Source organism: Phodopus roborovskii, unplaced genomic scaffold (assembly GCF_943737965.1).
Source record: "Phodopus roborovskii unplaced genomic scaffold, PHOROB, whole genome shotgun sequence".
NCBI lineage: Eukaryota > Metazoa > Chordata > Mammalia > Rodentia > Cricetidae > Phodopus > Phodopus roborovskii.
In genome coordinates, this window is record NW_026126424.1 from 10575615 (window position 1) to 10602933 (window position 27319).

The 27319-nt window shown below is 43.6% G+C and overlaps 1 protein-coding gene across 1 annotated transcript in view; it reads left to right on the forward strand.

Moving 5' to 3' along the window:
• The first annotated feature begins 14534 nt into the window (after nucleotides 1-14534).
• The window catches only part of Slc44a3 (solute carrier family 44 member 3), a 73317-nt gene continuing 60532 nt past the window's right edge, over nucleotides 14535-27319 (forward strand). The window contains exons 1-5 of the mRNA XM_051185587.1: nucleotides 14535-14658; nucleotides 15007-15114; nucleotides 20174-20316; nucleotides 21404-21540; nucleotides 22357-22450. Coding sequence (XP_051041544.1) covers nucleotides 14632-14658; nucleotides 15007-15114; nucleotides 20174-20316; nucleotides 21404-21540; nucleotides 22357-22450 — 509 coding nt within the window. The 5' untranslated portion in view covers nucleotides 14535-14631. The remainder of the gene's footprint in view (nucleotides 14659-15006; nucleotides 15115-20173; nucleotides 20317-21403; nucleotides 21541-22356; nucleotides 22451-27319) is intronic.

The window sequence follows — 27319 nt, forward strand, 5'->3', positions numbered from 1 at the left end:
AACTTGCCAAATAGTTATTACTCATGAGGCTGACGGTGCTCGCATTCTTTCTAGAAATAGACCTTTCCATGAAGCAGCACAATGTGTTGTTGCTTTATGACGTAAAGCTACAAAGGAAATTATTTTTGTCCTCTAGGCAGTTTTTTTTAGTACCACATGAAACCAAATATTTCATGGGGGAAAAAAGGGGAACCCAAACATCCGGAAATTAGTGACATTTCCGGATTACATTTCTGAAAGACCTTTTCCTATTACATGAAACTATATTCTGTAACCAAGGATGTCCAGTAAATGAGTGGCCCAGCTTGTGGAAACTAGCAACCATCAACTGAAGCCTCCAAACCAGACAAATAAAGGAAGGCAGAGATGGCCCGATGGGTACACGGTCCACTTTAGAAGACATTGTCTTTCTGCACTCCTGTCGGTCCCAGGAAGGCAGCAAGAGGAAAGATCTGAGTAGACCAGAGGAAGCTCTAGCCATACCACTTCCTAAAAGTGTGACCTGGAGAGCGACAAGGCACCCCTTAGCTGCTCCAGCCTTTCTCCTGCATAGCAGAGCAATGATATCCCCTGCTTCCAGAGAGCAGGATTAAAGGAGGTGCGGAGCCCAGATTTTATGCATTGTCTGCCCCACTGCAAGCACTGCAGAGATCAGCAAGGGCGAGCCTTGGCTCCCGTGCTTCCCAAAGAGTGAAGACAGAAAAGAATGAAGTGGCCAGGTGTAAACAACAGAAACATATAGCAGGACATTTTAGACATATACAGCATTTGGGAAACCATCTGACAGATTCTGACCTCATGCGTCAATTAATTTTCACCCAAGGTGCTCATTGGCAGCTCTCCACAAGCTCCATTTTTTTCCCAGTACAAGCTGAAATGAATGCCACGATGTTGTAGTAGTAACGCGGTTATTATTATATTATTATTTAAAACCTGTTTCTGTGTCAATCTCAGATCTTTTCTCTCTTCATTGCCAGCTGAACTCCCTGGGTGTCAGATTAAGCCTTTAGCATGTCTACCTGGGAGCTTCCTTCACACTCATAACATGTGGATGAGCTTAAGATGTACATCCCACCAACTGTGGCCTACTTCTAGCACACACACTTCACATAGATGTAAAGAAGCTGGAGAAAAAACTCAAAAGGACCATTAAGTGAAATTTCTGAGCTTGTAGTTCTTAAATTTCAAAGCGTGATTCTTGGGACCAGCAACCAAAACTCTGAGTCCCACTAGCCGGACTCAGAAGCAGTTTTGAGTTACTAGAAATCTCAGAACTAGAGGAGCCACTCAGGCAGCTTCCCGTGGGTGCTATTTATTCACTGAATCCCAAGAAATTGTGGTCAATTTCCCTTCAATCACACTTCGAGAAGCAGCGTGAGAGCTTCCCAGAGCCATCATCCTGCCCCAGACACAGGAAAATGAGCAGAAGAGAAGGCAGGAGAGACTGATGAAGGTAAAGCAAAGGGCCAGGGATGTCTGCTCTCCTCGAAGCAGCTCTTCTGTCAGATGAGGCAACCACCAAACAAGGGAAAGGCAAGCTGGGCTAAGAGCGAAGTATGGTGTGGCCTCCAATTCTGCACAAGCCAGCTGCATCGTGACTCCTGACACACATCTCTTCCCGTCAAGAAGAACAATACCACCAGTTCTGAACGAGGACTGTAGTCCCATGGTCCCAAGGACTGTCCCTCAGGAATTCCCAACATTGCATCTCTATTCTTAGAGACAACACTCATGGCTTAAGTGATGCATTTTTAGATGACCAATAAGACTTTCTTTTAAGATTTGCATGTTAGGTCCAACACAGGCAAATAACTTTTAGCGAGTTTCATTTGGCAAGAATTTTAGAGCTTCCTTAACCATGATTTAAGGGCTTTTATTCACAGCGTTGTACAGAACTGTACACCAAAAGTCATTATACGTTTTGTACAAACTCCTCCAAATGTCATGTTTTTCCAAGAGTACTGGGCTGTGGCCCCCACTTCCTGCCACTGTGAGCAGGATGTGACCCAACGGGACATAAAACTCCCTTGTTTTCTGCTCTGATAGACTGGTGTCTGAGTGTGGTGACTTGATCACTGGCGTCTGTCTGGTGAGCCCAGATGACAAGAGGAAAATTCAGACTTGAGCCTAGAGGCCTCTGTGATGGCTAGACTTCCATTGTTCCTTAAGTGAGTAGTAGTGCCCTTCCCTGGGCTAGGTAAGTCAGTGAGGGGTGGAGCCTAAGAGCAGATCTGCCCTACATCTCTGTCAAGTGAGCACTTTACGGTATATAAGGTGGCGGGGATGACAGCCCAGCGCCCACACAGCATATCTGCTGCGTCTTCTAAGATCTTGGGTGCTGGTCCACGTGGATGTATGAAGGTGTCTAATACTTCTGTCATATATGCAATGCTGGGTCAGGGCTCTGCTGTCTGTTGGCACTTCCCTTCTACAGTAATGTTGAAGTTTTTGTCCTGAGCTACCAGAGTTGTTTTAAAAAAAAAAAAAAAAAAAGGGTGGGGGGACTAGTTTGTAGTCAAAAATTCCTGTTCTGCCTGTTCCCACCGCCCTTCAGGCCCCAAATTTTTGTATTTACACAGAGACTTTTATTAATTAGAAACTGCTTAGCTGATGGCTTAGGCTTCTTACTGGACAGATCTCTCTTAATTATTAACATATTTCTATTAATCTAAGTATTTCCACAGGGTCTTATCTTACCAGAGAGAGGTCCAGGCCTTTTATTCCTTCCTCAGCTACATAGCATTTTCTGGTAGCCTCTCTCCGTGTCCTCTCCCCAGAATTCTCCTTGTCTGGTAGCTCCGCCTATACTTCCTGCCTGGCTACTGGCCAATCAGTGTTTTATTCATCAACCAATAAGACAGATGTAAATACAGCAAGACATCCCCATCACTAATTCACTGGCTTAAGGTCAAAGCTTTCTCTTTCCCCATCACACATCCTAAGGAACAGCAGCAGAGGAATCTGGAGGCTAGGGAATTGCCAGGTATGGTCAATAGCTGACTGAAGACAAATGCGATGGAAAGGCATGACTAGCCCCCTTCTACTCAACACCAGGCAGGCCCACTGAGGCACTTTTCTCGCTCCTTCTAGAACTCATTTCCATCTGTCGGCTCTCCTAGTGCTTGAAATAACCCCTGGATGCAGACTATCGACTCTGCTAGCTTTGCTTCTCCAGGACAGTCTTGTGACAAATGCCAGTTCTCTGAGAGCCTTTAGTGACTGTCCCTCCTGTCCACACACAGCCAACAAGCAAAAGAGAGGACAGGGAGGAAAGAGCACGCTATTTCAGGTTGGTCTTCTTGGGCTTTGGGGATAGAAGTCTCATAGGTCAGGCCAGCAGACCATTGCCTGTCCCCAGCCACATTCCCCAAGCTTTGCCCAGAATTGCTTGGGACAGCAAATGATGGATTTCTATGAGGAACCAGCATCAGTAATAGAAAGATGCTGCTACCTTATTACAAAGATGGACAGAAACAAACCATGAACTTCAACATCTCTGATTTGTGCAGCTATCAGTTTATAGGACAGAATTAGAATTATCCTCTAATGTATTATTTGGCCCCTAAATTGACCTTCATATAACTAGATCTTTTAGAACATGGTATTCAAACTGTTCAAATTCAGCTAAGAGTTTCTAAACTCTCTTGCTATAAAAGTTCATGGCAAACAATAAATTGTCGTGAAAGAACCATGTAGTGAACAACCCAGAACAGTGTTAGTGCAGACTCCCGTCTAAGTCATGTGATCACAAACTGACCACAGTGTCCCGCTGTGCTTCTATAGATACATAAACTAGAGTGTCTCCTGCAGGGTCAACTGCTGGCTCCCACTCTAGTTCCACACAGTAGACTTCTGAAAAACATTAAAGGGCTTAAATTTGAACAGGGACTCTTGTAAGTAACATGAGCTTTGTTAGTAGTCAGGCATCTGGACTGGCCTGTCCTTGGGGTTCTGACAGGATACACCCTCAGCTGCTGCCACTAAGAGCACCACCTGTGCATACTCACTACTTTCCCTTTTAAAAGGGCCCTGCCCACCTCCATCTCTCTCTTTCTCTCTGTTGCTTTATCTCTCTCTCTTGCTTGCTTCTTCCCTGTCTCTCTGCCCCTCCAGACCTCTCTTTTCTCTTCCACTGTTCCTCCTGTCCCTAGAGGCTGAACTCCCCACCTCCACCCCCACCTCTTTTTTCCATTCCCTTTCCCCAATTAAAAAAAAAAAAAAAAAAAAAAAAAAAACTCCACATGAGTTCTGTTGCATGCTCTCTTTCTCGGGCTGCTTTTTAAATTGCAAGAAGTTTAGCAATCATAACTCTGACAACTGTACAAAAAATTTACAGAACATTCACTTCATTTGTTTATTATTATACTTTTCAAGTAAATTTTAAAATAAACATCAAGCTCCGCAGTGATGGCACATGTCTTTAATCCCAGTACTCAGGAGGCAGAGACTGGGATTTCTGTAAGTTCGAGGCCAGCCTGGTCTACCAGAGTGAGCTCCAGGACAGGCTCCAAAACTACAGAGAAACCCTGTCTTGAAAAAGCAAAAATAAATAAACATCAAATTTGAAAGAATATCAAATCAAACTCCTTTTGTAATGTAAGCATTACACGACTCTCTAATTCACAATAACCGTCTAGAGTGTTTTTTCTTAACTTTGGCAATGCATGTGACTCATGATTGTAACCCAAGAACTTTGAGACACTGAGGCAAGAGAGAGCTTGTGTTTAACCTGAGCTGCATAGGGAGTTCACAGCTAACCTGAGCTTTGTTGTAAGGCATTGTCTTTAAAAGGTGGGAGGTAATCCAGGAGTAGTGATATGCACAGCTTTGATCCCTGCACTCAGGAGGAAGAGGCAGACTGATCTTTGAGTTCAAGGTCAGTCTGGTCTACATAGTGAGTTCCTGGGCAGCTAGAGCTACACACAGTGAGGCCCTGTCTCAAAAGGAGAGAAAGAAAGAAACAAAACAAACAAACAAAAAACCCACAAAATATAAAAGTGGGAAGGGGGCTGGAGTGGTGGTTCATCAGTCGAGAGCACTTGTTCACCTAGCAGAGGACCTGGATTCAGTTCTCAGCACCCACATGGCTGCTCTCAACTGCCTGGAAGTACAGCCCCAGGGATCTGACACACTCCTCTGACCTCTTGAGGTCATGCACCTACATGCATGCATGCAGGCAAAACAGTCATGCCATAAAAAATTAAAAACAAGTGGAAAGGAAAAAGTAAATGAAATTTCCACGGAACATAATGCAACACAGCCATTTAAAACTCAAAATAGGTTTGTAGCTATTGCCTTGGCATGACATGTGGCTCAGTTGAAGAGAAGAAGCCAGGCGTCGAAAACAGTGCAGGGTGATCTCACCTCGGTGAAGCCACAGTTGTGAATAGTTTGACACTGTGGAAAGTGGAGGTTAAAACCTATCCCCTGGGCTCCCATGTCCTGACTTTGCCACTTCCCAGCTTGGTCAAGAAACTTGAGTTCACCAGAAAATGACTTTCCTGAAACAAGCCGAGCTAACATGTGTAAATTCTTCCTCTCAGGAAATTGCAGCTCCAGCAACACCAGGCAGAGATGGAAGGATTTCTATCACAAAGGGCAGGAGTGGGCACCCTGGGAATTTCATGCCCTCCTTATACAGTATGATAACAACAACAATGAAGTCAGCAAAAAAATTCAAAGTATATGATTCTACCTTAGGGTTCTAGCATCATTTTAATTCAATCATTAATTCATTAAGACAATACAAAATCAAGAATAACAGTAGCAGCCTATTCTAGCCAGATTTCACTCACTTCTTTAAAGAGATAAGGTTTATGAGACTTTTGCCCACATAAATAGTGGCCTCTGCTCCAGATTCCACTGCCCTGATTTTGGACTTTCTCTAACGTTTGCATCTCCTACCAGACCCAGCTTCCCCTTCCTCTCTAAGGGGCTCTGTTTTGCTCTCACTTGCTAGTGTACACCAGCATCCCAGCATGGAGACCCATCTACCTTACTGTGTTCTTGGGTAGGCTCAGAGCACTTCGCATCCTTGTATGAGACTTTACAACTATGGGTCTCCTAAACTGATAATAATATCCTATCCAAAGAAAACATTCAAACTGAGCTGTTCTGTTTATCCATGCCTTACAAGCAGGGACCTTAGATGGCATTGTGTGGGTGGGGACAGTCATTATTAAAGACAATGGGGAATTACAGAAATGAATAGAAAGGGATTTTTAGATCTTATATTGTTTCTCCATTCAGAATCCATTATTAACATGTTAGTAAGTTTCCTTCAGGTTTTTTTTTTCTTACAGTGTTATTTTAGGTGGTGGTAGTCATGTTACAGACACAAGTGAGCAAATTGCTTTTTCACTGGATAAAGAATCATAAATGTGCATCACACTATAATAGTTTCAAAAACGTATGAGTAACTAAATAACATCTGTTGAGTAATTTATGTTTTTTAAGACATTCATGGGTTTTCAAGGTTTAGCTATCAAGAATGGACATTCATAATTCTAAAATTTTTTTAATTTATTTATTTTTATGTGCATGTAGGTCTGTGTGAGGGTTGGAACTACAGTTGTTAGCTGTCATGTGGGTGCTGGGAATTGAATCCACGTCCTTTGGAAGAGCAGTCAGTGCTCTTAACCACTGAGCCATCTCTTCAGCCCATTCTAAACATTTTATGCACAAATTTTTGCTAAGTGTGTGCGTGGAGGGGTTGATGTATACACAAATATATATGTGTGTGTGTGCCTGTGGAGGACAGAGGTGAGCCTCAAGCTTCTAAGGGGCTGGAGAGCCTGGCTAAAACACCCAGAGACCTTCTGCCTCTCCTACAGGGCTGTGATTCCAAGCGCATGCTCTGGGCCTGCTTCCCCAGATGGTCTGTAAACCAAACTCAGGTGTGATGCTTGCAAGGCAGTCACTGATGCAGCAATCTCCTCAGCACATCTATCCCCCAGCCCAAAATGTTTGTACATGTCAAATTACTTCAGCTTTTTCATGTGTAGAATTAAAAAAAGGGGGGGAGAAATGTGTTCAAAATCATGAAATGAATGCAGGTGTTTTTACATTTATTTTATTCTATTTTTAGGTTTTTATACATGAGTAATATATTTAGATCATTTCCACTCCACCACCTCCCCGCTCCAATTTCTCCTTGCGTGCCCACCCAACTCCCTCTCAGGTTCATGATCTCCTCTTTAATTATTATTGTTACATGTGTGTGTGTGTGTGTGTGTGTGTGTGTGTGTGTGTAATACAACCTGACCAGTCCATTTAGTGATGAGATGGTTGTGGATATGTATATTTGTGGATATTTATATTTGTGTCTTATACTTTTACACATGAAAAGTATAAGTTAAATTATAAAGTATAAGTCAATTATATGTTGAACAATCATAATTAGAAAAATTAGGCTAGAATGGGAAAGTAAGAAAAACAGCAGCTAGCATCTACTAAACTCTTGGCGTGTGTCAGCAGCAAATTCACCACAGATAATTTCATTTAATTCCCTCAGCCAAGCATTAGGTACTATTATACCAATTTATAGATAAGAAAACTGAGGCCTGGAGAGATAGCCAATGTTCTGATTTCATGAAACCAGTAAAGAACAGAGTAGATATTCCATTCTCTAGAGGTGAACTGCTTCCTACTGGAGAGAGGAAGATGTGGAGATGCACATTGTTCACAAGAGAAACAATCCAGTCCCTTCCAGATTTCAGTACATCTCTTCCTCACACTGTTGCCAATATTTGGACCACCTTAATTTGAAATGTCAAGGTTAAAATGTTTGTGTCATTGAATGTGATCTCCCTGTTGTATTCATGTAAAGTCTGGAATTGAAGCCAGGATGCCGGATGCTGTGGGGAACAGTTGTGGTCCCAGCTTCTTGCCTACTGAAGCTGGGAGATCTCACACTGGGGCCAACCTGAGCAACTTAGCAAGATCCCATCTCCAAAATAAAGCAAACAAACCTGCGGCCTGCACTTCAATGCTTACAGCTTCTCCACGTTCATGTGTCTTTTGTGAAGTAGACAATTACATCGATTGCCCATGTTTCTGCTGCCCCCGCCCCTGCTTTTAGAATAAAGACAAGAATTTTGGACATATTTACAGAAAATACAAAAATATCTTACTTAACCTTGAATTCAGATGCATTTATGTTCCTATGAATTTATATCCCATAGTCCATGTGTTTCCTGTCAGTCTTTGTATCTTTGGAAAGCTCAGCCATCATCTTCTAGGAACTTAACAGACATTACTATTTATATCCCTGAAGCTTTTCTATGAATGAGTAATGCTATGGGGAGTATGATTTGAACTAGAAATATGCAGTGACTCTCTTTGTTTATAGTTATTGTTTAGAGTTTATTTAATCTACTGCTTGCTATTAATCTACTTATGTCTTTATGTGAAAACTTGCTGTAACAATAATTCATTCCATTTATTATTTACTTATTCTTTCATTTTATAACACATTCTGAATTCTCATGTGTGTTGTACAGAGTTATCTTGAGGCCCCTGAACCAGCTCCCCAGAACTGTACCGTGTTCTCATTATAGCTCTAATAGGATGACTAATGTAATATTCCTTTTCAAGTTTGATTGTTTACGAAACAGGTTGAGCTCAGGGGCTGAGCAAATACTTAGGAGGTATGAAGCCATAAGTTTAGTCTTCAGAACCAAAAGAAGAACATAAAGAAAGAGGTAATGACTTAGAAACAACTTAAGATGCTCTGGCCAAGGCTTCTACTCTAAGAATGCCTTATTAGATTTAGTTTGAAGCCGATAAACTAAATTTGAAAGAAGTCACACTTTGACAAGGCTCATCTTTCCAGGCCCAGTGGGGGCTTCTCTTCCCATAACTCGCTATAATCTGGAATTTCATTTCTGTCTTCTTTTGCTTCTGCCGTGGTTTCACTTTGGATCTGGTTTTCCTAGAGAAAATACACTCAAACATAAACAAGATAACTTTTACTTAATGTTTCAGAGAAATCGAGGCTCTGCTCTTAATCCAACAATTAGCAGCAGCTTTACCTAGGCTTGCAGGTTTGAGTTCCCCGACCACCAACTTCATCTGGTAAATAACTACTTAGAATACAAGGGAGGCCGGTGTGTTCTGCTTAAAGTTATCTGACTCTGTCTCCTGGGTAAGTATTTGGAGGAAGACTCATGGAGCCCAACTGGGACTTCCGTGAGTGAAATCAGGTGCCTGGGGTCAGGGTTCCAGGCTTGCCTGCTGCCTTTCCTGTCTCACCTGGGCCACCTAGTGCTGAGTGTGAAGCTAGGGGGAGGGACTCCTCCCCAAGACTTCCACCTAGGCACCTAGAGCACTTAGCTTGGTCTGACAGATCTGCCCTCTCCTTGCTTCTCTGTGTTGCCTTTGTGTTTGCAGATGATCTGTAAGCTAGAGCAGTTGGGCATCAAAATGCCATGTGAAATGTTCCTACAGCTTCCCTAGAGCCAGCCAATGTCAATTGACGGGATTCTCTGTCTATCTGATCCGTCAGTGGGATTGTGACCGACACTCTAGCATCCGCTATTGTTCACTGTCCAGACTTGCAGTCCACTGTCCACCACCAATTCAGAGGTGCCTGTCAAAGCCTCGGCACAAAGGCTTAATGCGCATACATGAGATTTAATTCTAACATCTCTGTATGCAACACTAAGAGGCAGAAAAGCCATTCTGGTGTGTGTTGTTTTTATTTAGTAGATCTTTCAATATCTTGGTGTGTGTGTGTGTGTGTGTGTGTGTGTGTGTGTGTGTGTGTGTGTGTTTTATTTGAGATACAAGCTATTAAAAAACAAAGAATAAATCATCATTAAAAATATGAAGAAAGAGTTGAGATGGGGAATCTTTCATTAACTGTCTCAGCTAACAGAAGGGGAGAGGTGTTCTTGTTGAGAAATGGTCCTGAGACAAGAGAAACAGTTATTTGGTGAAAAGCACTTGCTACTCTTCCAGAGGACCCACGTTCATTTACCAGCACCCACATGGTGGCTCACAATCACCTGTAATTCTAGTTCCAGGGGATCTGATCAGGCATGTGCATGGTGTATATTCCTACATACAGGAAAAATACTCATGTACATGATGTAAAAATAAATATTCAAAGAATAAAATGGTTTAGCCAGGCATGGTGGCACGCACCTTTAATGCCAGCACTTGGGAGGCAGAGGCAGGCAGATCTCTGTGAATCCAAGGCCAGTCTGATCTACAGAGTGAGTTCCAGGACAGCAGGGACTATTACATAGAGAAACAATGTCTCAAAACCCAAACAGACAAACAAACAAACAAAAAACCTATCCCCAAATGTTGAAGTACTGGGGACTGGGGTGTCTAATGTGAATTTCAGGGAGGGTCTTAATTCAGTTAACAGTTAAATAAGTTTCAGTTGTCTAGACCAGTTGCTCACCTGCCTTGAACTCTCATTGATTCACACAGTGCAGACAGCACATCCTTCCTACAATGGAGGTAGAAGCTACAAAAGGTAGACATGTAAGCAGCTGAAAGCAAAATGGACAGAGAAATGCCTCTCTTCCGGTTTATTTTTCCACTATGCAACAGGTAAAATCACCATATTGCAAGCACCACAGGACTGAGCCAATTAATGCAACCTCAACAACAGTTTATAGGAAACCGCATCTTAGATCAGAGTTTTCACACTGATAGGTCTGGGTAGCCTGGGATGTGCCTACTTAATGTCATCCCAGAAAGGTCTGCCCTGAAGCCAAGTACTAAGGAAGATGAGCAAGTCCCTTGGGATCTGTGTGTTCCCAAAAAGACTCATATGAACACAACTCCCATGAGTCAGCAAGCTAATTCACTAAATAGCGTAGACCAATTATCCTATTTCCTATAAACTAAAGGTGGCTGTTTGGTATCTTAGTTAACCAAATCTTTCAAAAAGTATTTAATATCAGTTGGAAGTTGCTTACATAATGGATGTAAAACAAGGCTCATCTAACTTGGTCATTTTAGGGACAGGAAAACTGAAGTTGTTAAAGGATGTGCTAAATTTGGCCAACAACTAGCATGTGTTGGAGTCTGGCCTCAAGGCTGACTTGCCTAAACTCAGATCCTCCTTACAATGAGGTAAGACATCTCTTACCTAATCTAAATACTGCTGAGCTTCGTGATATATTAAATATGCTAGACAACTTAAAGAATATATAAGAAGTTAAATCTATTTAGCAGCTTTTGACAGAGCATACAACATTGAAGTAGAAATATGTGTAATATAAAAGCTGCCTCAGTTTTTGAAATATTAATAGTTAATATGCAAATAACAGAAATATAGATAAGAGAAGATATCTAGCTCAGAATCCATTAAAAAAAAAAAAAACTTAGATGGTCTCGTTTGTTTTTTAACACAGCCACTGGCTTATAGTGCCATCTGCTGTTAGACAATGGTAATTACATTAGCCCTCACTAACCGGGTTTTTCAAAGCTCTTGGAGGATGGTGGGTGCCATTCTATGAAAAAAAAATCTGACTCACAATATAATATGGCTCATGTAAAACATAGATGTGAACTACAGGGGAAAATAAGCATTATAGAACTAAAGGAAAATAGCATCGTAGAAAAACAAAGTAAAGGCTATTGCTGTCGCTGTGGTTAGATCTACCCATATCTTCCAGATCGTAATATATTATGCATAGTTTATCCCTATCCTGTTGACTTTTCTTTCTATATTTTTCCCTTCAAAGAGCAAGTATTGGTTTTAATTGATCACGTCTCCTCCACTTGCTTCTCTTTTGCTTAATTTACTTTCTTTGGACATTTAGTTTTCACAAATACCATATGTTTTTAAATTTTAGATTTTCAGAGATGGGGGACAACAAAGAGCCTGGCTCATTTTACACGAGGCCCAGAGAGAAGGGAACCTGGCCTCATGCCCTCCAGCTGCTACCTAGGTTTTCACATCCATGACAACTACTTACTTTTTCTCTGTGCACACCATGTCCTCTGCCCTCCTTCTCTCGGCTTTCTTTTTGGCTTCACTTCACAAAGAACAGAAAAACGGTGCTGGATTGTAAACTTCAAGATAATTCAGCAAATGTCTCTTGAGAAAATCCCCATATAAGAATTTTTTAAATCAGAGCCAAGTTGTGGGGGCGGTCAGCAGCTTTCCTGACTCTGCAACTCCACACGGTTCCTACACATGGACAAGTTCCATGCTGGATGGAAGAGAATGGGGGCACACGTAACCCCCACGTAGCGGGAAAGTGGGAGACCACGCCTCTGGTGTGTCTAGGAGGGTGATTCCAGAAAGGATGAACTAGAGGACAGAACCCACTTTGCATGTGGACTTCTCCAACCAAAGGCTTGGGGGGGGGGGGTAGGGGGGGCTCGGGTGGAAGAAAGCAGGGAAATCAGAGTACCCTGATTCTTTCTTGATGGGAAATGTCTTTCTGTAAATATGTTTCTCTTAATGGTTGATGAGTAAAGCCCAGGTCTAACAGCCCACAGGACCAGGTCTCAGAAATCACAAAGAACTGCTCCCAAGACTTTCTCAAGTTTCTGTTGGAACTCTCAGCTTACACTTAGGAAGAAGAAAACTGTTTCTCAAGGTTAGTGTGTACCATCAAAAACTTGAGTAGGAGGCATCTAAGAGGCAGTAAAACCTTGGTGCATAGAAGTGGGAAATTTCATCAGGTCATTCGTACATTCAGATGTATGAGACAAGAGATGTACAGCCCTTCCAATCCCTCATCCTCAGCTACGTCTCCTCTGCCGCTTAGTCCACGCTGTCACTAAATAGGGCCAATAAGCACTCATCCCAGACCTTACATACTCCATGCCAATAGAACCTTTTTGCTCTGGTTTCACCATTTTTTTTTTTTTTTCTGCCTTGCTTCGTTCTTACTATCATACTCCTCTTTGTAAATATTGTGTTATTTAAAGCTCTCTGTCCATCTGTTCTAGTACTCTTTGTTTCGGATGCTGTTATTCAGCTCTAGTCTTTCTGTGGTTGTACAATGTCTCCTTGGGGAGTGCTGGGGGGGGGGTGGAGTGAATTCAGGGTCCCCTGGAATTCAGCTACTCAGAAGCATGCCTCCAGGAAGGTCCTAAGAGTTAGGAGTGGGCCGGTGATGATTACTCTAGAGGGAATTCCACCCTACACACAAGACATCCATTAACTAAAGATCACCCACCTCTACCCACCCTGGCTACTTTCAATATAACATTTGTATTGTTTTAGATTTTTATAGATACGTGCAAAACAACTCCTCCTTCTAACTACTCCCCAAGGCTCAGAGAACATTCCAGAAGAAAAGGCAGGAAGATGTAAGAGCCAGGGATCAGAGCAAAATAATACCTCCTGAAACATGGTAGGACCACTGCTCTTAGGAATTCAGAGTAGGTGTGGTTGCCTGCTCAAAGCCTGCACAAGAACAAACTCTGTCATACAGGGAAGACAGACTCCTAGCTGAGGCACTATTAATAGCTGATGGCTTCTGGGCAGAGTCGATTTTCTTTAAGAGTGTGGATGGCCCCTGGTGGGTCGATACGCTCTAGGGAATGGTCTCACATTCGTAAGCTCATGGACTGTACAACGTGGACTCTCTCCCCTTTCTATTGCTTTACTGATTATGGCTGCAATCCAGTCTCTACCCTTGGGGAGAAGCCATGAGCCAGCGGCCTGAAGGTGTGGAGGGACACGTAGGTGAGCTGGAGCCCCAAAGCAGGGCATTGGTGGCACACGCCTTTAATCCCAGCACTTGGGAGGCAGAGACAGGCAGACAGAAGTAGTTCCAGGACAGGTTCCAAAATAATACAGACAAACCCTGTCTCGAAAAATCAAAAAGAAAAAAACCAACCTGAGAAAGAGGTGCTCTGCAGTTGTTTCTGATTCCTCGCCTCAGCAGCGCTTTTGTAGCCATGAGACATACACACCCTCTTGAAGGATACCCACTGTAAAGTCGGGTGATGATGCAAAGTAGGAGAGAAGTGAGCTAGCGCCACTCCCCATTCCCCCACCCTCCAACTCCTCAGCCCCACCCCGCGAGCGCGCTGGCAGACACAGATTAAGTCAGTTCTTGGTCTCCGGGGACTTTGTCCTTTCTGAGCTCCTGAGAGTCAAGTTTCTGAAAGGTACTCTGTGGGGAGACAGTGCAGCCTTGTAGAAATAGTGGCTGGAACGGTAAACACGGAGCCCCTTGACGGCATGTCTCCCTGAGCACCACCGCTGTCCCTTGCCTCCTCACAGATAAACAGCAGCTTGCCACTTGATGCTTGTCACAAAAAGCTGGTGAAACTCTTAGGGCAGGCTTCTGCACGCAGGAAGCGCCAGTTACCTGTGTGTGGCACACCCCTGCAAACTCCCCGCCCTCGGGAATGATCCTTGAGGCCTTACTTCCGACTCCAGGCGCGGACAGCCCGCAGCTGGCACACAGCAGTCAGGTGCACTTCCTGGGAGCCGGGACAGTGCGAGTGCCACTCCAGTTCCCAGCCGAAAGTCACAGCGGAGAGGGCGGGACTAGGGGATTAGCGCCCCTGGCCACTAGGTGGCGCTGCGTTCTGCCGGCCCTGCCAGGGCCACCTGGGCTGGCCGCTGTACCTCTGTCCCGTGTGCACCGTGCACCGCAGCCACCAAGGCTGCCAACCCCTGACCTAGCTACCGAGTGTACCATGCAGTGCCTGGGCGCCGAGTACTTGGTAAGGGAGACAACCTGGACCCTAATGGAAACGGCCTCTGCAGGCACCTGCACAGGCAGAACACTTCTGCCTCCCGTGTCCAGTGACACCGCTCCTTTAAGGACACCTGGCCGGGAGGATACAAGGCCGAGGTCAGAAGAGGCAAGGGACTGGGCATGGGGGCAGGGGTGCTATTACCTCCAGCAAGAACTTGGCACCCAGAGGAATTCGCATCCACCGTGCTGGTCTTCTCAGGAGAAAGAGTCAGGTGACAAAGTTGAGTTACTTTAAGCTGCCTTTGCATAGGTTTGGATTCTGTTGATTTCACCTGTTTCTGTTCCTTTTCTCAACTCTTCATTTTTCTGACAGGTTTCTGCAGAGAAAACACCCAGGCAGAGAGAGTGGCGACCCCAGATTTATAGGAAATGCACAGATACGGCGTGGCTAGTCCTGTTCTTTCTCTTTTGGACTGGTTTGGTAAGTACGGCTGCTTGGCAGGCATAAGGCCCCGTTGTGTGTGTATATGTCTAGACACCAATGTGTCTGAAATGTTAAGCGCTTAAAGTTTATGCTGCAAGGACAAGCTTGTGTGATTGGCCCAGAGTGACCACGAGTTAGGAAATTCTTATTCTGCGGTTTCACAATCACCTAAACTTACGAGTAGGCTTCTGCTTGTTGTAGACCTAGATCTATTGGGTCTGCTTTAGGAAACGGAGAACCCATTTGCAGCGGTGTAGTTTCCTTGGTGAGGGTGAGGCGAAAGCAAGCTCTCAGGGTAGAAGTCCTTGTACACCCACCACACCCCTCAGTCAAATATTCCTCATCGGTTGTTGTTTTCTACCAAAGGAAAAGGAATCGAGAAAAGCCTAGAAAGAGACCTTTTTTTTTTTTTAACTGTGTACATACAGAAGCATACACAACACATGCATGCACATGCATGGTCTACTGTGTTTAACAAATTGATGCAAACTCTCTCGTTGCATACTTTCAGGTATACGTGGTTGGTGGTAGAGCCCATCAGACCAGCCGTGTCAATCCTGAGAGTCTCTTGGAGCCTGGTCTTTATTCTCTCAGAGACTCTGTCGCCTTCTTCAAAGGCTGTGCTGATGAAGTCACCCATGCCAGGTTGGGGCATGCTATGGCTGCATAATAAATGATTAACTCACAGTGCCCTATAATATCTACCTGATAGTAATTACCTTCCTTGGAAAGACTTTTTGAATTCACCCTAAAATACCACATTTGTTTTACCCAAGGAAAGAGGTATTTATTCAGTTTTTAATTTTCTAACTGGTTTTGCATAGATAGACTTGGCACCCAGTGGAAGGCCTGGAGATGTTATTGCTGCTGCTGCTGCTCTTACTAAGGCCCTTGGCGCTCTCTCAAGGAGCCCAAAGAAGGCTGTGTACCTACCAAGTCTTATTACATTATGTTCCCTATCAGGTCACTGTTCTCCTGGTCTGCTCTTATGTAAAGAGGGAACAGCTGTCCCTCCTGTGTCTGTAGCTTTGACCTTGGGCTGTTAATGTTATTTCATGATCCTTTGTGCCTCGACCACTCAAACTCTTGGGGCAGGCAGCTTCCTAGGGAGACGATCATAGACGGCCCTTCACAGCCTGAAGAATTGTGAGCTGGCTGAGACATTGCATGCACTGAGCTGGAAACTGCAGAGAAAGTACACTTTATAGGATAAATCTAAAGGTTTCCATGTACCCAAATTCTCTTTCCTAAGTTTAGTCATAAGAGTTCTTTCTCAGCTGACTGGCTTCTTCCATCTTCTGCGAAAATTTTAGCTACCTCTACCTATTTAAAGCGGAACGAGTGTGTGTGTGTGTGTGTGTGTGTGTGTGTGTGTGTGTGTGTGTGGTGTGTGTGTGTGTGTGGTGTGTGTGTGTGTGTGTGTGTGTTCATTCTGCTCCACTTCTGGGTCCTGTAGTAAATATACCATCTGACAGTGTAAGACAGGATTATTATTGATGTCGCGCTGCCCTCAGCTGGGGCTGGACAAGGAGGCTGGGAGAAAATGCAAGCAGAGCTGGTCCCCTGCAGGTAGAAAGAGCTCCTGCTTGTGCTTATGCTCGTATTAAATACACACACAGAAAGCAAATCTGAGGCTCTGAATGACCCCTGCCTCTACTTAACCCTCCAGCGTCCTCTCCCACATCACCCCTTCCTAGTTATCTTCCAAGACTCCCATTTCCCAGACCCAGCTTAGGGTGACTTCCTTTGAAGCCACAGCACCCTAGCATACACACTACCTATACTGCTGATATTGGAGTCTGGCCTCTGAGGCCAGGAGCTCGGCAGCCTTGCCTTAACAAAAGAAAACCAAGCCACAGGAAAGGTGTAAATAACATGAAAAAGAAAAGCCCAGAGACAGATTTTGGGGTTCTAGCTTCAAGCTGGCAAAGCGGCTGGCCTCTAGCTCTTACCTCTACCTCAGGCTGAAAGGGCTGATCCTGTGTCCACGAGCTCTCACCAAGCCTCGGACTGCTGCCTCTCCTCAGCGTGGCTGGAGACTAATCTCAGAATACATCCTGAGTCACTGGGCTCCTGTCTTTTATATACCTCTCTAGGGCTGGGATTAAAGGGGTGAGCTCTAATTCTCTTTTAGACTGATTCAGTCTTGTGTAGATCTTGGTGGCCTTAGACTCACAGAGATTCATCTACCTCTGTCTCCTGAGTCCTGGGGTTAAAGGTGTGTGCCACCACTGCCCAGCTTCTATGGCTGACTAGTGTGGCTGGCTTTACACTCTGATACTTCATGCAATCTTTATTAAATCATAAATAATATATCACCACAGAATAGTGAAGGCAAGTGTGTTTATTTACAGCTTTGGGCAGAACTGGAGGTCAAAGAGTTGTGTTTTTCTCTCTACCTTTTCTGTTGGAGTCTTACAAATCAAAAAAACAAAGCCAGGAAATACCCCGTGCAGATTGAGCTGTGTGATAGATAGCAGTGCTGTTTGGCATCTCTTCCTGGGAGATGAGGCCTCCCTCCTCCGGTGGGAAGGCATGCCTGGGATGCCCTAGGAAAAGTTTAGTTCCCTGAGGTCCATTTTTTTTTCAAGGACTGCTTACCACCTCTCCTCATGTGGAATCAAAATGGCTGTGGTGGTTCACAGATCTAGTGGTGTGAAGAAAACTCAAGAAAACCCAAATGCGTTATCGACCCCGCAAACTTTCCAAGGGAGGTATCACACAGAAAGTATCATGTTGTTATTAGATAACTCTCTGGGGAGGTAGGCAAAAGCATGTACACACAAGTACAGGTGACATTGGGTCTAAGTAGAGGTACAGAAGGTGGACACACCAAGGCCACGTAGGCCCACAGAATCATACTTCAGTGCTCTGCCTTGAAATGAAGAAGAGTGACCCTAACTCTTAGCAGAAGTGACCCATATATCCTAAAATCGTATTAGCTAAACTCAGGAGGGAGTTGAGAAATAAGAACGGACATGGGTCTCCTCCCCCTCATATGGTCAACAGCTGATAAGTTTGTTCCTTTGGGATCTGCAAAGGGCTTCCCCTCAGCCAAGGGCAGTGTCATCAATAATAACCCTGGGGAGTGAATTTTGAGGGTATGCTGTAACGAGTATGGGTTTTGCTGCCCGCTGCCTGGTCTTGTCCCGCTGCCAGGCCAGCCACAAATAACACACAGAGACTCTGTATTTGATACAATGCTGTTGGCCCGGTTACTTGTTTCTTATCTGCTAGCTCTGTCTTAATTATTAGCCCATTTGTATGTATTTCCACGTGGTCTTACCAGGGAGAGGCGGCTGGCGGTTCTACCTTCTCCAGCCTCTCCATCTTGGCTCCTCCTTACTACTTCCTCTTCCTCCTTGTCTCCTAGTCCCTCCTATCTTCCTTTCCTATTGGCCAACAGTGCTTTATTTATTAACCAGTATGAGAAACATATACAGAATGACATCTCCCATCAGTAGGCACTTGGTTTTGCTTATCTTTACACCCTCTAACAGTCTGTAGCATCCACTGAGCACTTGAAGAATATTTTATACTCTTGCTTTTTTTTTTTTTTTTTTTTTTTTTTTTTTTTTTGAGACAGGGTCTCGTGTAGCCTGGGGCTGGCCTTGAATTCATTTTGTCACCAAGGCTGGTTTTGAATTCCCCTGATCCTGCATCCTCTAGCTCCTGCAAGCTGGGATTTCAGGCGTGCATCACCTGCCCAGCTTACTGCTTTATTTCAAAACGACAAGGAATGCAGAGCCTCTCAAGTATGTTGACTTTAAGGCAGGGTCTTTGGAACATGTGGCCATGCCTTATGTTAGTGGATAGTGTCCCACAGCCTCTGTCCCTGAATAAGCCACATACTTTTAGGTGGCATTCTGTACATAGTAGATCAGGAAACTTACCCCCACGCTAAGTTTGTATTATGAGAAGAAATCTTGGCAGTGGACAGACTGGTATGTACAAATGTTGCCGTGGTTGGGACTGAAGTTTCAAACATTCCACATTCACCATAAAAGTGGACTTACAAAATAACAATGACAAATATATATATACATATATATGTGTGTGTGTATATATATGTGTGTGTGTGTGTGTGTATACATGTATGTATACATGTATGTATTTGCTGATTGCAAGGTACCCGTGTCAAGCAGAGTCCTAAGATTCTTCTCAGTTCTTTGTTTTGTGAAATTTAAGCAAGTAACCCAAATTCTCCTTCAGACTTGTGTGTAGATACCTATGGATTGTGTAACCTTGATCAAATTCCCTAAAAATAAGATGAAGGGAACATTTTGGTTGGTTGGTTGGTTTTTCGAGACAGGGTTTCTCTGTGTAGCCCTGGCTGTTCCAGAACTCACGCTGTAGTTCAGGCTGGCCTCGAACTCACAGAGATCCACCTGCCTCTGCTTCGTGAGTGCTGGGACTAAAGGTGTGAGCCACCACTGCCACCACCTGGCTGAAAAGGTCATTTTTAGGAAAAGACAGGATATCTGATAGTTCAGGCAGTTAAGTGTTGGCATTACAGGTAAGAGGACCTGAATTTGATCGGAGGAGGACACAGACAGACAGACAGTTGGTTGGGCCTCATTGGCTAGACTTACTTGGTGAGTTCCAAGCCAGCCAGACTGTGTCTCAAAAAACCAAAGCAGAGGCTGTGGGCATAGCAACCATGTCCTCTGACCTCCACACATACACACGCCTGCACACATGTGCAAACATACCCACACACACATAAACACACAGGAAAATATTAGCACAGCCTTGATGCACTTAGATAACCCATCCAGTCTGGCTGAAAAAATCACAGAAGTGGTGGCCTCTCAAATGAGGCAAAGAGGAGGAGAGAGCAGAGTCAAGCCTGGGTGCTGTAGGGTGCCCTGCCCTCCTGCTCGTGTACTGCGCCAGCATTCACACAGCTGGGCCCTACCGGGGTGGGTAGAATTGCTGTAGCGATTCCTCCTTTATGTACTTGGCTCGCACACCAGCGTTTTCAGGGATGTGAGGGGCTGTGATGTTCTTCTCCCGGTGGCCAGGCAGTCATCACTTGCCCCTGGGCTTTTGCCAGGTGTTCATCATGGGCTATTCGGTGGTGGCTGGAGCAGCTGGAAGACTCCTCTTCGGCTATGACAGCTTCGGCAATGTGTGTGGCAAGAGGAACTCCCCCGTGGAAGGCGCCCCACTCTCGGGGCAGGACATGACTCTCAAAAAGTAAGTCTTGGGAGTTAGGTCTCCAACCTAGAGAGGGGCTGTATTTCAAAGCTTTGCATTCATTTAAGAGCCGGGCAACTTTTCCTGTTTGAAAAGGAGGCTGCCCGTACCAGGAAGGGAGCAAGCAGCTGTACAATCAGTCAGTCCCGGGTTCACATTCAGCCTCGGCTATTTTCAGCTCTGTGACCTGGGGCAGAGTCTTTTTAAACTGGTGATTATGCCTGTCTTTCCAGGGTGTTTTAATGATCCCCTGAGACTGCATGAACTAAAGCTTAGCAGACTCTGTCCATTGTTCCCATGACAAGGGCTCACAATCAGACAGGTAGTATGCATTCTGCTGGGGATGGAGTGTAACTGTTGATATCCTGGGTTGGGAGAGGCGGGGGGGGGGGGGGGGGGGATGAAGAGCTTGTCTATTGGAACCATTTCCACTGGCTGGAAATGATTAAGGAGGCAAACTGGACGTATATATTAACATAATTCAATTTTTAAAAATTTTTAACAAAATAAAGTATGTGTGTCATTCACCCAGGAAATCTGTCCCATCATTTCTCTTGCACACCTTCCTGCCACCTGCCACCTGCCCCCTGCCCCCTGTGGAGAGAGGCTGGCTTCTAGACCCCTTTGCTAAGGAATAGCTGAAGGTCTCCTGGCGCTGCCTCAGATCCCCAACCTCAGCTCCCTTCTTCCCACTGGTCACTTCCCTGAGTTCTGCTGTTCTCTGAAGCATTTGGACACTTTAGAGAAGTTTCCATTATACTTATGTGTCCGTTTCTAGCACACCGTGAACAGTTTGATCACCTTTCCCTTTCCTGGGTGCCTTCTCGGGTAACTTCTGCTGTGTCCCTCATTTCTCAGATACAGAGCCTAGAAAAGGAGAGGTTTGTCACATTTGAATATGGTTCACAAGATGCTGCCAGTTGGTGTGACAAGTGTTCAGTTACTTGGAAGCATTTGGCTAAAAAAAAAACGTTTGCCTTAGTCATTTCCCCTTGTGATGGTATGTGATACATTTTCAAAGCCTGCGTACGGTTAAATCAATGCATCTCAGCGGCCTGAGACGTGCTTCTGTTTCCTACATCTGTAGACACGTTTTCTTTATGAACGCCTGCGATCTAGAAGTCAAAGATCGGTGGCTTGCTCGCACAGCCCTCTGTGTATCCAGATGTCCTGAGAGGCAGTTGGACACCCTGGAAGAGGTCCAGCTCTTTGCCGACATCAATGGTAGGTGCTGAGGGCCCCCTCTTCCCCATACCACCTGGTGTAGCAGCCTGTAGGGTCCCCGATAGATAGTGTAACTACCCCGAAGCTACTTTCTCTGAAAAGGTAGGCATTAGACACCTTTGCGGTGCCTCTTATGCGGAAAGGGACCGGGAGTGTTTCTCAGGAACATGTTCAGTGTTTTGAGGCTTTCTGTACTTATTTGTAACCCGGGTGTGGTCCCTGCTCACGGCAGTAAAAGTTCACCTTAGAGACTAAGAAGGAGACAAGTGGATACAAGGCCCTGCAGTTCCCATTCAAATCACCCACGGGGAGGTTTTCTGATGAAGTTGTCAAAGAGTCGTTCAATATTTTCACTGACAGAAGGAGTCAGAAGTTGTACTAACACCACTTGGTCCACACAGTTAGACTTAACGTTAATTAAAAACAGAAAGAAAAGAAAAAGAAAAAAAGTGAGGCAGCTTGATTGTGAATTTTATCTGTCCGAAAAATGGAGTGTGAGAGTCTTAAAAAATATTTTCAAAGCTGGGTTTAAAATCTCAAGCTCCTACAATAAATCATCTTCAAATATTTTAATACCAATCCTATGATTTATAGTGCTGAATCTGGGGGTTTGGAGAGGAAGACAACCCGTGTCCACCTCAGATGGCACACCTGTCCTTTCTGTGTGCATGCCATCCGTCCATGTCAGGGTAATGCACTCCAATTCCTTCCTGATTTGGTTAAATGGCCGTGGCTTCTCACTGGCTTCCCAAGGAATATGGATACAATACATTTAAAAAGAAAAAATAGCCTAGTGTACGTGTGTTCTGCTTTCAGGGTCTTTCCTGTGTGTCTATAGTTTGAATTCCTTCAACTACACTCAGAGCCCAAATGCAGATACATTATGTCCCAGGCTCCCTGTTCCTCCTAGGTAAGTGCTTATGTACAAAAGGCATTCAGTATTTGATCCTGTCTGTTCCTGTGAAAAATAAAAGGGAGGGTATAAAATGCAGGGTGTAACTCACATCCAGGGACAATCAAAGAGGGACTATTTAATATATATAATAGACAATGGCTAAATAAGGAGAGAAATCAGCAAACAATGAGAGTGTGGTCTGCAAACAATAGGGCTTGGCTGGAGAGGTGGCTCATTTGAAGGAGCTTGCCAACTAGCCTGGTGACCTGAGTTTCATGACCAGGGACTCCTGTGATATGACGAGAGAAGCCACCCCTGAAAGTCATTCCCCAACCTCTATACTTATACCGTGGTGCACATGCACACACACACAATAAAATATACATTATATTACTAGATGAGTGATTTTTATGAAGTAGCTAGTGTGCATTTTTCCTTCCCAGTTCTTTGTTATCATTAAGAAGTTATCATTAAGAATTACCTTTTCATTACAACCAATATTGTTAGTTTGATGTTAGTTTTTATTGTTCAAGAGTATGCCGTATCACCCTCTCTGTGGAGTGGGGGTGGGATGGGAGAGTGGTAGGGGAGCATGGGAGGGGGGAAGGAAGGGAGAGAGAGGGGGAGGGAGGGAGGGAGATGGGACTGGGATCCATATGTAAAATAAGAAAAAAAAATTTTAAAAAAAGAGTATGCCATAAGAAATAGCCCAGGGGGTCTGGAGAGATGGATGGCTCAGAGGTTAGGAGCCCTCATTCCTCTTGCAGAGGACCTGGGTTCTATTCCCAGGATTCACATAGTGTCTTGTAACCATCTGTAATTCCAGTTCCAGAAGATCCAACAGGCCCTTGTGACCTGGACTGTCACCAAGAACACATGTGGTGCACACACAGACATTCAGGCAAAACACTCATAAGATAATTACTCAGAAAATTCAGTGCATTCAGGTTAAATTTATTAGAATTTTACATGAAGCTGGTCATATTTTTTTTTAATGAAGAAGTAGGCTCAGAAGGGGAAGGCCAAGCAGGCTCCACACTTGTTTTTCAGTGAACAGACAAGCACAGGTCCTCCTGAACAGCCTGGGTGACCTCCTGGTATACCCCAGGGTCTTACTGACCCTGGCATGCTGCAGGCAGCTTGTACTTACTGAGTGGAAAGGAAGCAGCAAGGCCTGCATGGCTCACGTTTGCCCTGTGGAAAAGGCTAAGGCCATGGGTAGGGCACTCTGATGTACCAGTTTGCACTGCCATTCTCTTGGAAAATACAAATACATTTACAATGAATAAGTACTCCTAAAAAGACCCCCAAGGAACAATAATTTAAACAAAATAAGACATTGCCTTGGCCAACTCATATAGTGTTGTTGAAACTTTTGCTTGGAACCTACAAAATAAAGTATATTCTGTCACAACCTAGCACATACAAACCTTCATACATAGGTTCAGGTGAATCCACGAGAGTCCTTTTAAAGGGGTACCAAGAATTTATTAGAATACACCTATGGATACACAACAAGGTACATAGCTGCCACCATAGTCTTTCATTCTGCCCGGGGTGAATGGAACCAGCAGTCTGATCTCACACTACCACACAAAAGAGAGAGAGAGCAACTACCCCTCCCTTTCCTTTTAAAAGGCCATGTCCACAGACAAAAAAAAAAAAAAAAAAAAAAAACAGCCCCTACTGGACCAGATAGCTCAAGATCATGGGCAGATCGAATATCCATTATATTTCCCCTTTTGTCTAAATAAGAAGGTTGTAAACCTAATACAAAACTATATACTGTTACAAGGAGTTTTTCCCCGCTGCTGGTCCCACTGCCATGCCAGCCCCAAATAACTCACAGAGACCCTGTATTAGGTATAAAGCTGTTGGCCAGTTACTTGTTTCTTATTGGCTAGCTCTGTCTTAAGTATTAACCCATTTCTATTAATCTAAGTACTTCCACGTGGTCTCATCTTACCGGACTGTGGGGCAGGACCTCTGTTCTCTCCTGTCTCCCCATGCTGATTCCTCTCTACTCCTTTCTCTTTCCTCCTTGTCTCCTAGTCCCTCCTATCTTCCTTTCCTATTGGCCAACAGTGCTTTATTCATTAACCAGTATGAGAAACATATACAGAATGACATCTCCCATCATCTCCTCTTTTCTGTCTAAATAAAAAGAAGGGTTTTAACCTTAACATAGTAAAATATATCAAACAACACTTATCAAGTAAGAATCACAGTTAACAATATTTTGTCCATTAACATTTAGTAAGATTTAAAGACATATCATCTATCCTATCTTCGTGAGTCTAAAGTCTATGTAACTTATCTTTAATCCTAACTAAGGAAAACTATAACCATAACTATCTGTCTTCAATTCCTTCAAAGACCACAGAAGGATAGTATATAAACTCTAGAAATGACAGAGACAACTCACTGCCTGGTCAGTCACCCGAAGTTCTTCTGTAATCTTCCATCTTCAGCTCATAGGCCATAGTGTGTCTGGCAGACTCTTCAGCAAAGCAGGAAACTTTAAACTGTCTTCTTGTATTGGCAGCTTGTCAGTCATTTTTCTCTGTGTCCTGCAGACTGTCTGGCAGACTCTTCCATGAAGCAGGAACTCTGTAGCAATGTCCATCTTGAATCAGCAGTCACTTTTCTGTGGGTCCTGCATGTCCAGTTTATACAGCATAAAGTCAAATAGTCCATACAAGAGCAGTATCTTGTCCAAATGGCTAGTCTTGCCATATTGGAAGTAAACTTTATAACACGTTTCTTCTATGTCCATCTTCCTTTCTGACGCAGGTGGTGTTGCCAGGAGCATTTATGTCTCACTGTCAAGAAAAACCCTAAACCATTTTAAATGCCATATTCTGTAGGTCTTTGAAAGGTTTGAAGAATGTCTATCTATCTCAAATACATCTCTATATATCTAGAAATCATAACTCACCTAACTATACGTTTTGACTATTATAGGTAACTATCTATAATCTGCACTAAATAATACATTACATTTCTAACTGAGCTATATAAACACAATACCTAAACAAGAGGAGAAATATACATATCACAAAATTGATCTTAAATTTGTATCAATAAATGAAAATCCATTTCAAAACAAAGTATTCATATCTATACTATAATCCTCTTTTTACCATTAAAAATTGGTTGTGGTCATTAACCATTTAAACCAAGCCTATTTAAATGAAAACAAACATTTATAGACAATATTTGGGAATTTGGGCATCATTCTTTCCAAACTGCTTCCTGCTGGTAGGGGGCGCTGTCATGGGGATCCTAAGAAGATGCAGAAATTCTAGCTGTAGTGGTCTGCAAGGCTGCATTGTCCCATGGACATTGCTTCAGGGGGTCTTGCTTGATCAAACCACATTTGTTTGAAAGGAATCCACAGCTTTTCATTTTTTTGTGGGAACAAAAATAGCAATCCTTTTCCCCAGTAACTTGTCCTTAGACTTAAATTTTGTAGTCAAAGCATTTTTAAAATATATAAATTGAATTGATCCAGCCACATTTGTTTTAACAGTTGTTGTTATTTCCTCAACAGTCAAACAATACAAAGAGAATATAATACCTTACAGTATCCAGGTTCTCCCCATCTTTATGCAGCTTTTTTATTACTCTGTTTCTTTTACTTTTTATTTTTTCATTTTTTGAGACAGGGTTTCTCTGTGTAACTTTTATCTGTCCTGGAATTCACTCTGCATACCAGGTTTACTTTGCAATGACAGAGATCTGCTTGCTTCTGTCTCCCGAGTGCTAGGATTAAAGGCGTGTGCCGCCACACCCAGTTCCTCTTTGTCTTTTTAAAACCATTTTATTTCTTTTCTCTCCCAACCCTACATATATTTTAGACCACAATATAAACCTTTAGTGCTTTTTCTTAATGTGAATCTGTCTTTACTGTAAATCTTTATCTTTTTCTGGCCACGAGTCTTTATCTGGTAAACAACAACATTGCTAAAATGAAAGTCATAGCTGTGTCAGCCGCGGTCTTATCACAGATGGCGGCAGCTATTTTACTGCCAGCACTGAGAGCTGTGGTCACTGTCTTGGTCTATGCTGCCTTCCAGGCACATGTTGCCGGCTTGGAGATGTGGTCACTGCCATTGCCAGCTCTTGTACACACCAATAAATTGTTAGCAGTGCTTTTTAAAGCCGTGTGGTTTTTTGCCGCTTATGCTGAGTCAGGAAACCTCCCTTAAAGGAGCCGAGGAAATCTTTGCGTGAGGAAATCTTTGCTCGTCTCACGCAAAACAGAGTCCAACCCAGAAAAATGCTGTTAGCAAGAAGTCTTGCTTGTCTTTGTTCTTTTATTTCTAAAACCCTTTTTTAAGCTTTTGTTAAATTTTAAGTGGAAGTTCTTATTAGCCATGTTGCTGCGCCATATGTAAAGAGTATGTTTTTCCACTGCCGATCTGGTCCCAATTAACACACAGAGACTCTGTATTTGATATAAAGCTGTTGCCCTGTTACTTGTTTCTTACCAGCTAGCTCTGTCTTAAGTATTAACCCATTTCTATTAATCTAAGTGTTTCCACATGGTCTCATCTTATGGGAGAGCTGGCTGGTGTTCTGCTCTCTCCAGTCTCCCCATGCTGACTCCTTCCTACTATTTCCTTTTTCCTCCTTGTCTCCTAGTCCCTCCTATCTCTCTTTCCTATTGGCCAACAGTGCTTTATTCATTAACCAGTATGAGAAACATATTTACAGAATGACATCTCCCATCAATATACAATAAGAACAAGTATTAGGTATTGTCCAGGAGAAAGAAAAGGTAATAACATACACACACACACAAAAAAAAAAATGTAACTACAACCAATAAGAACAATGGCGAGCAAGAAACACATACTAAATATCCAGGTAATTGGCAAA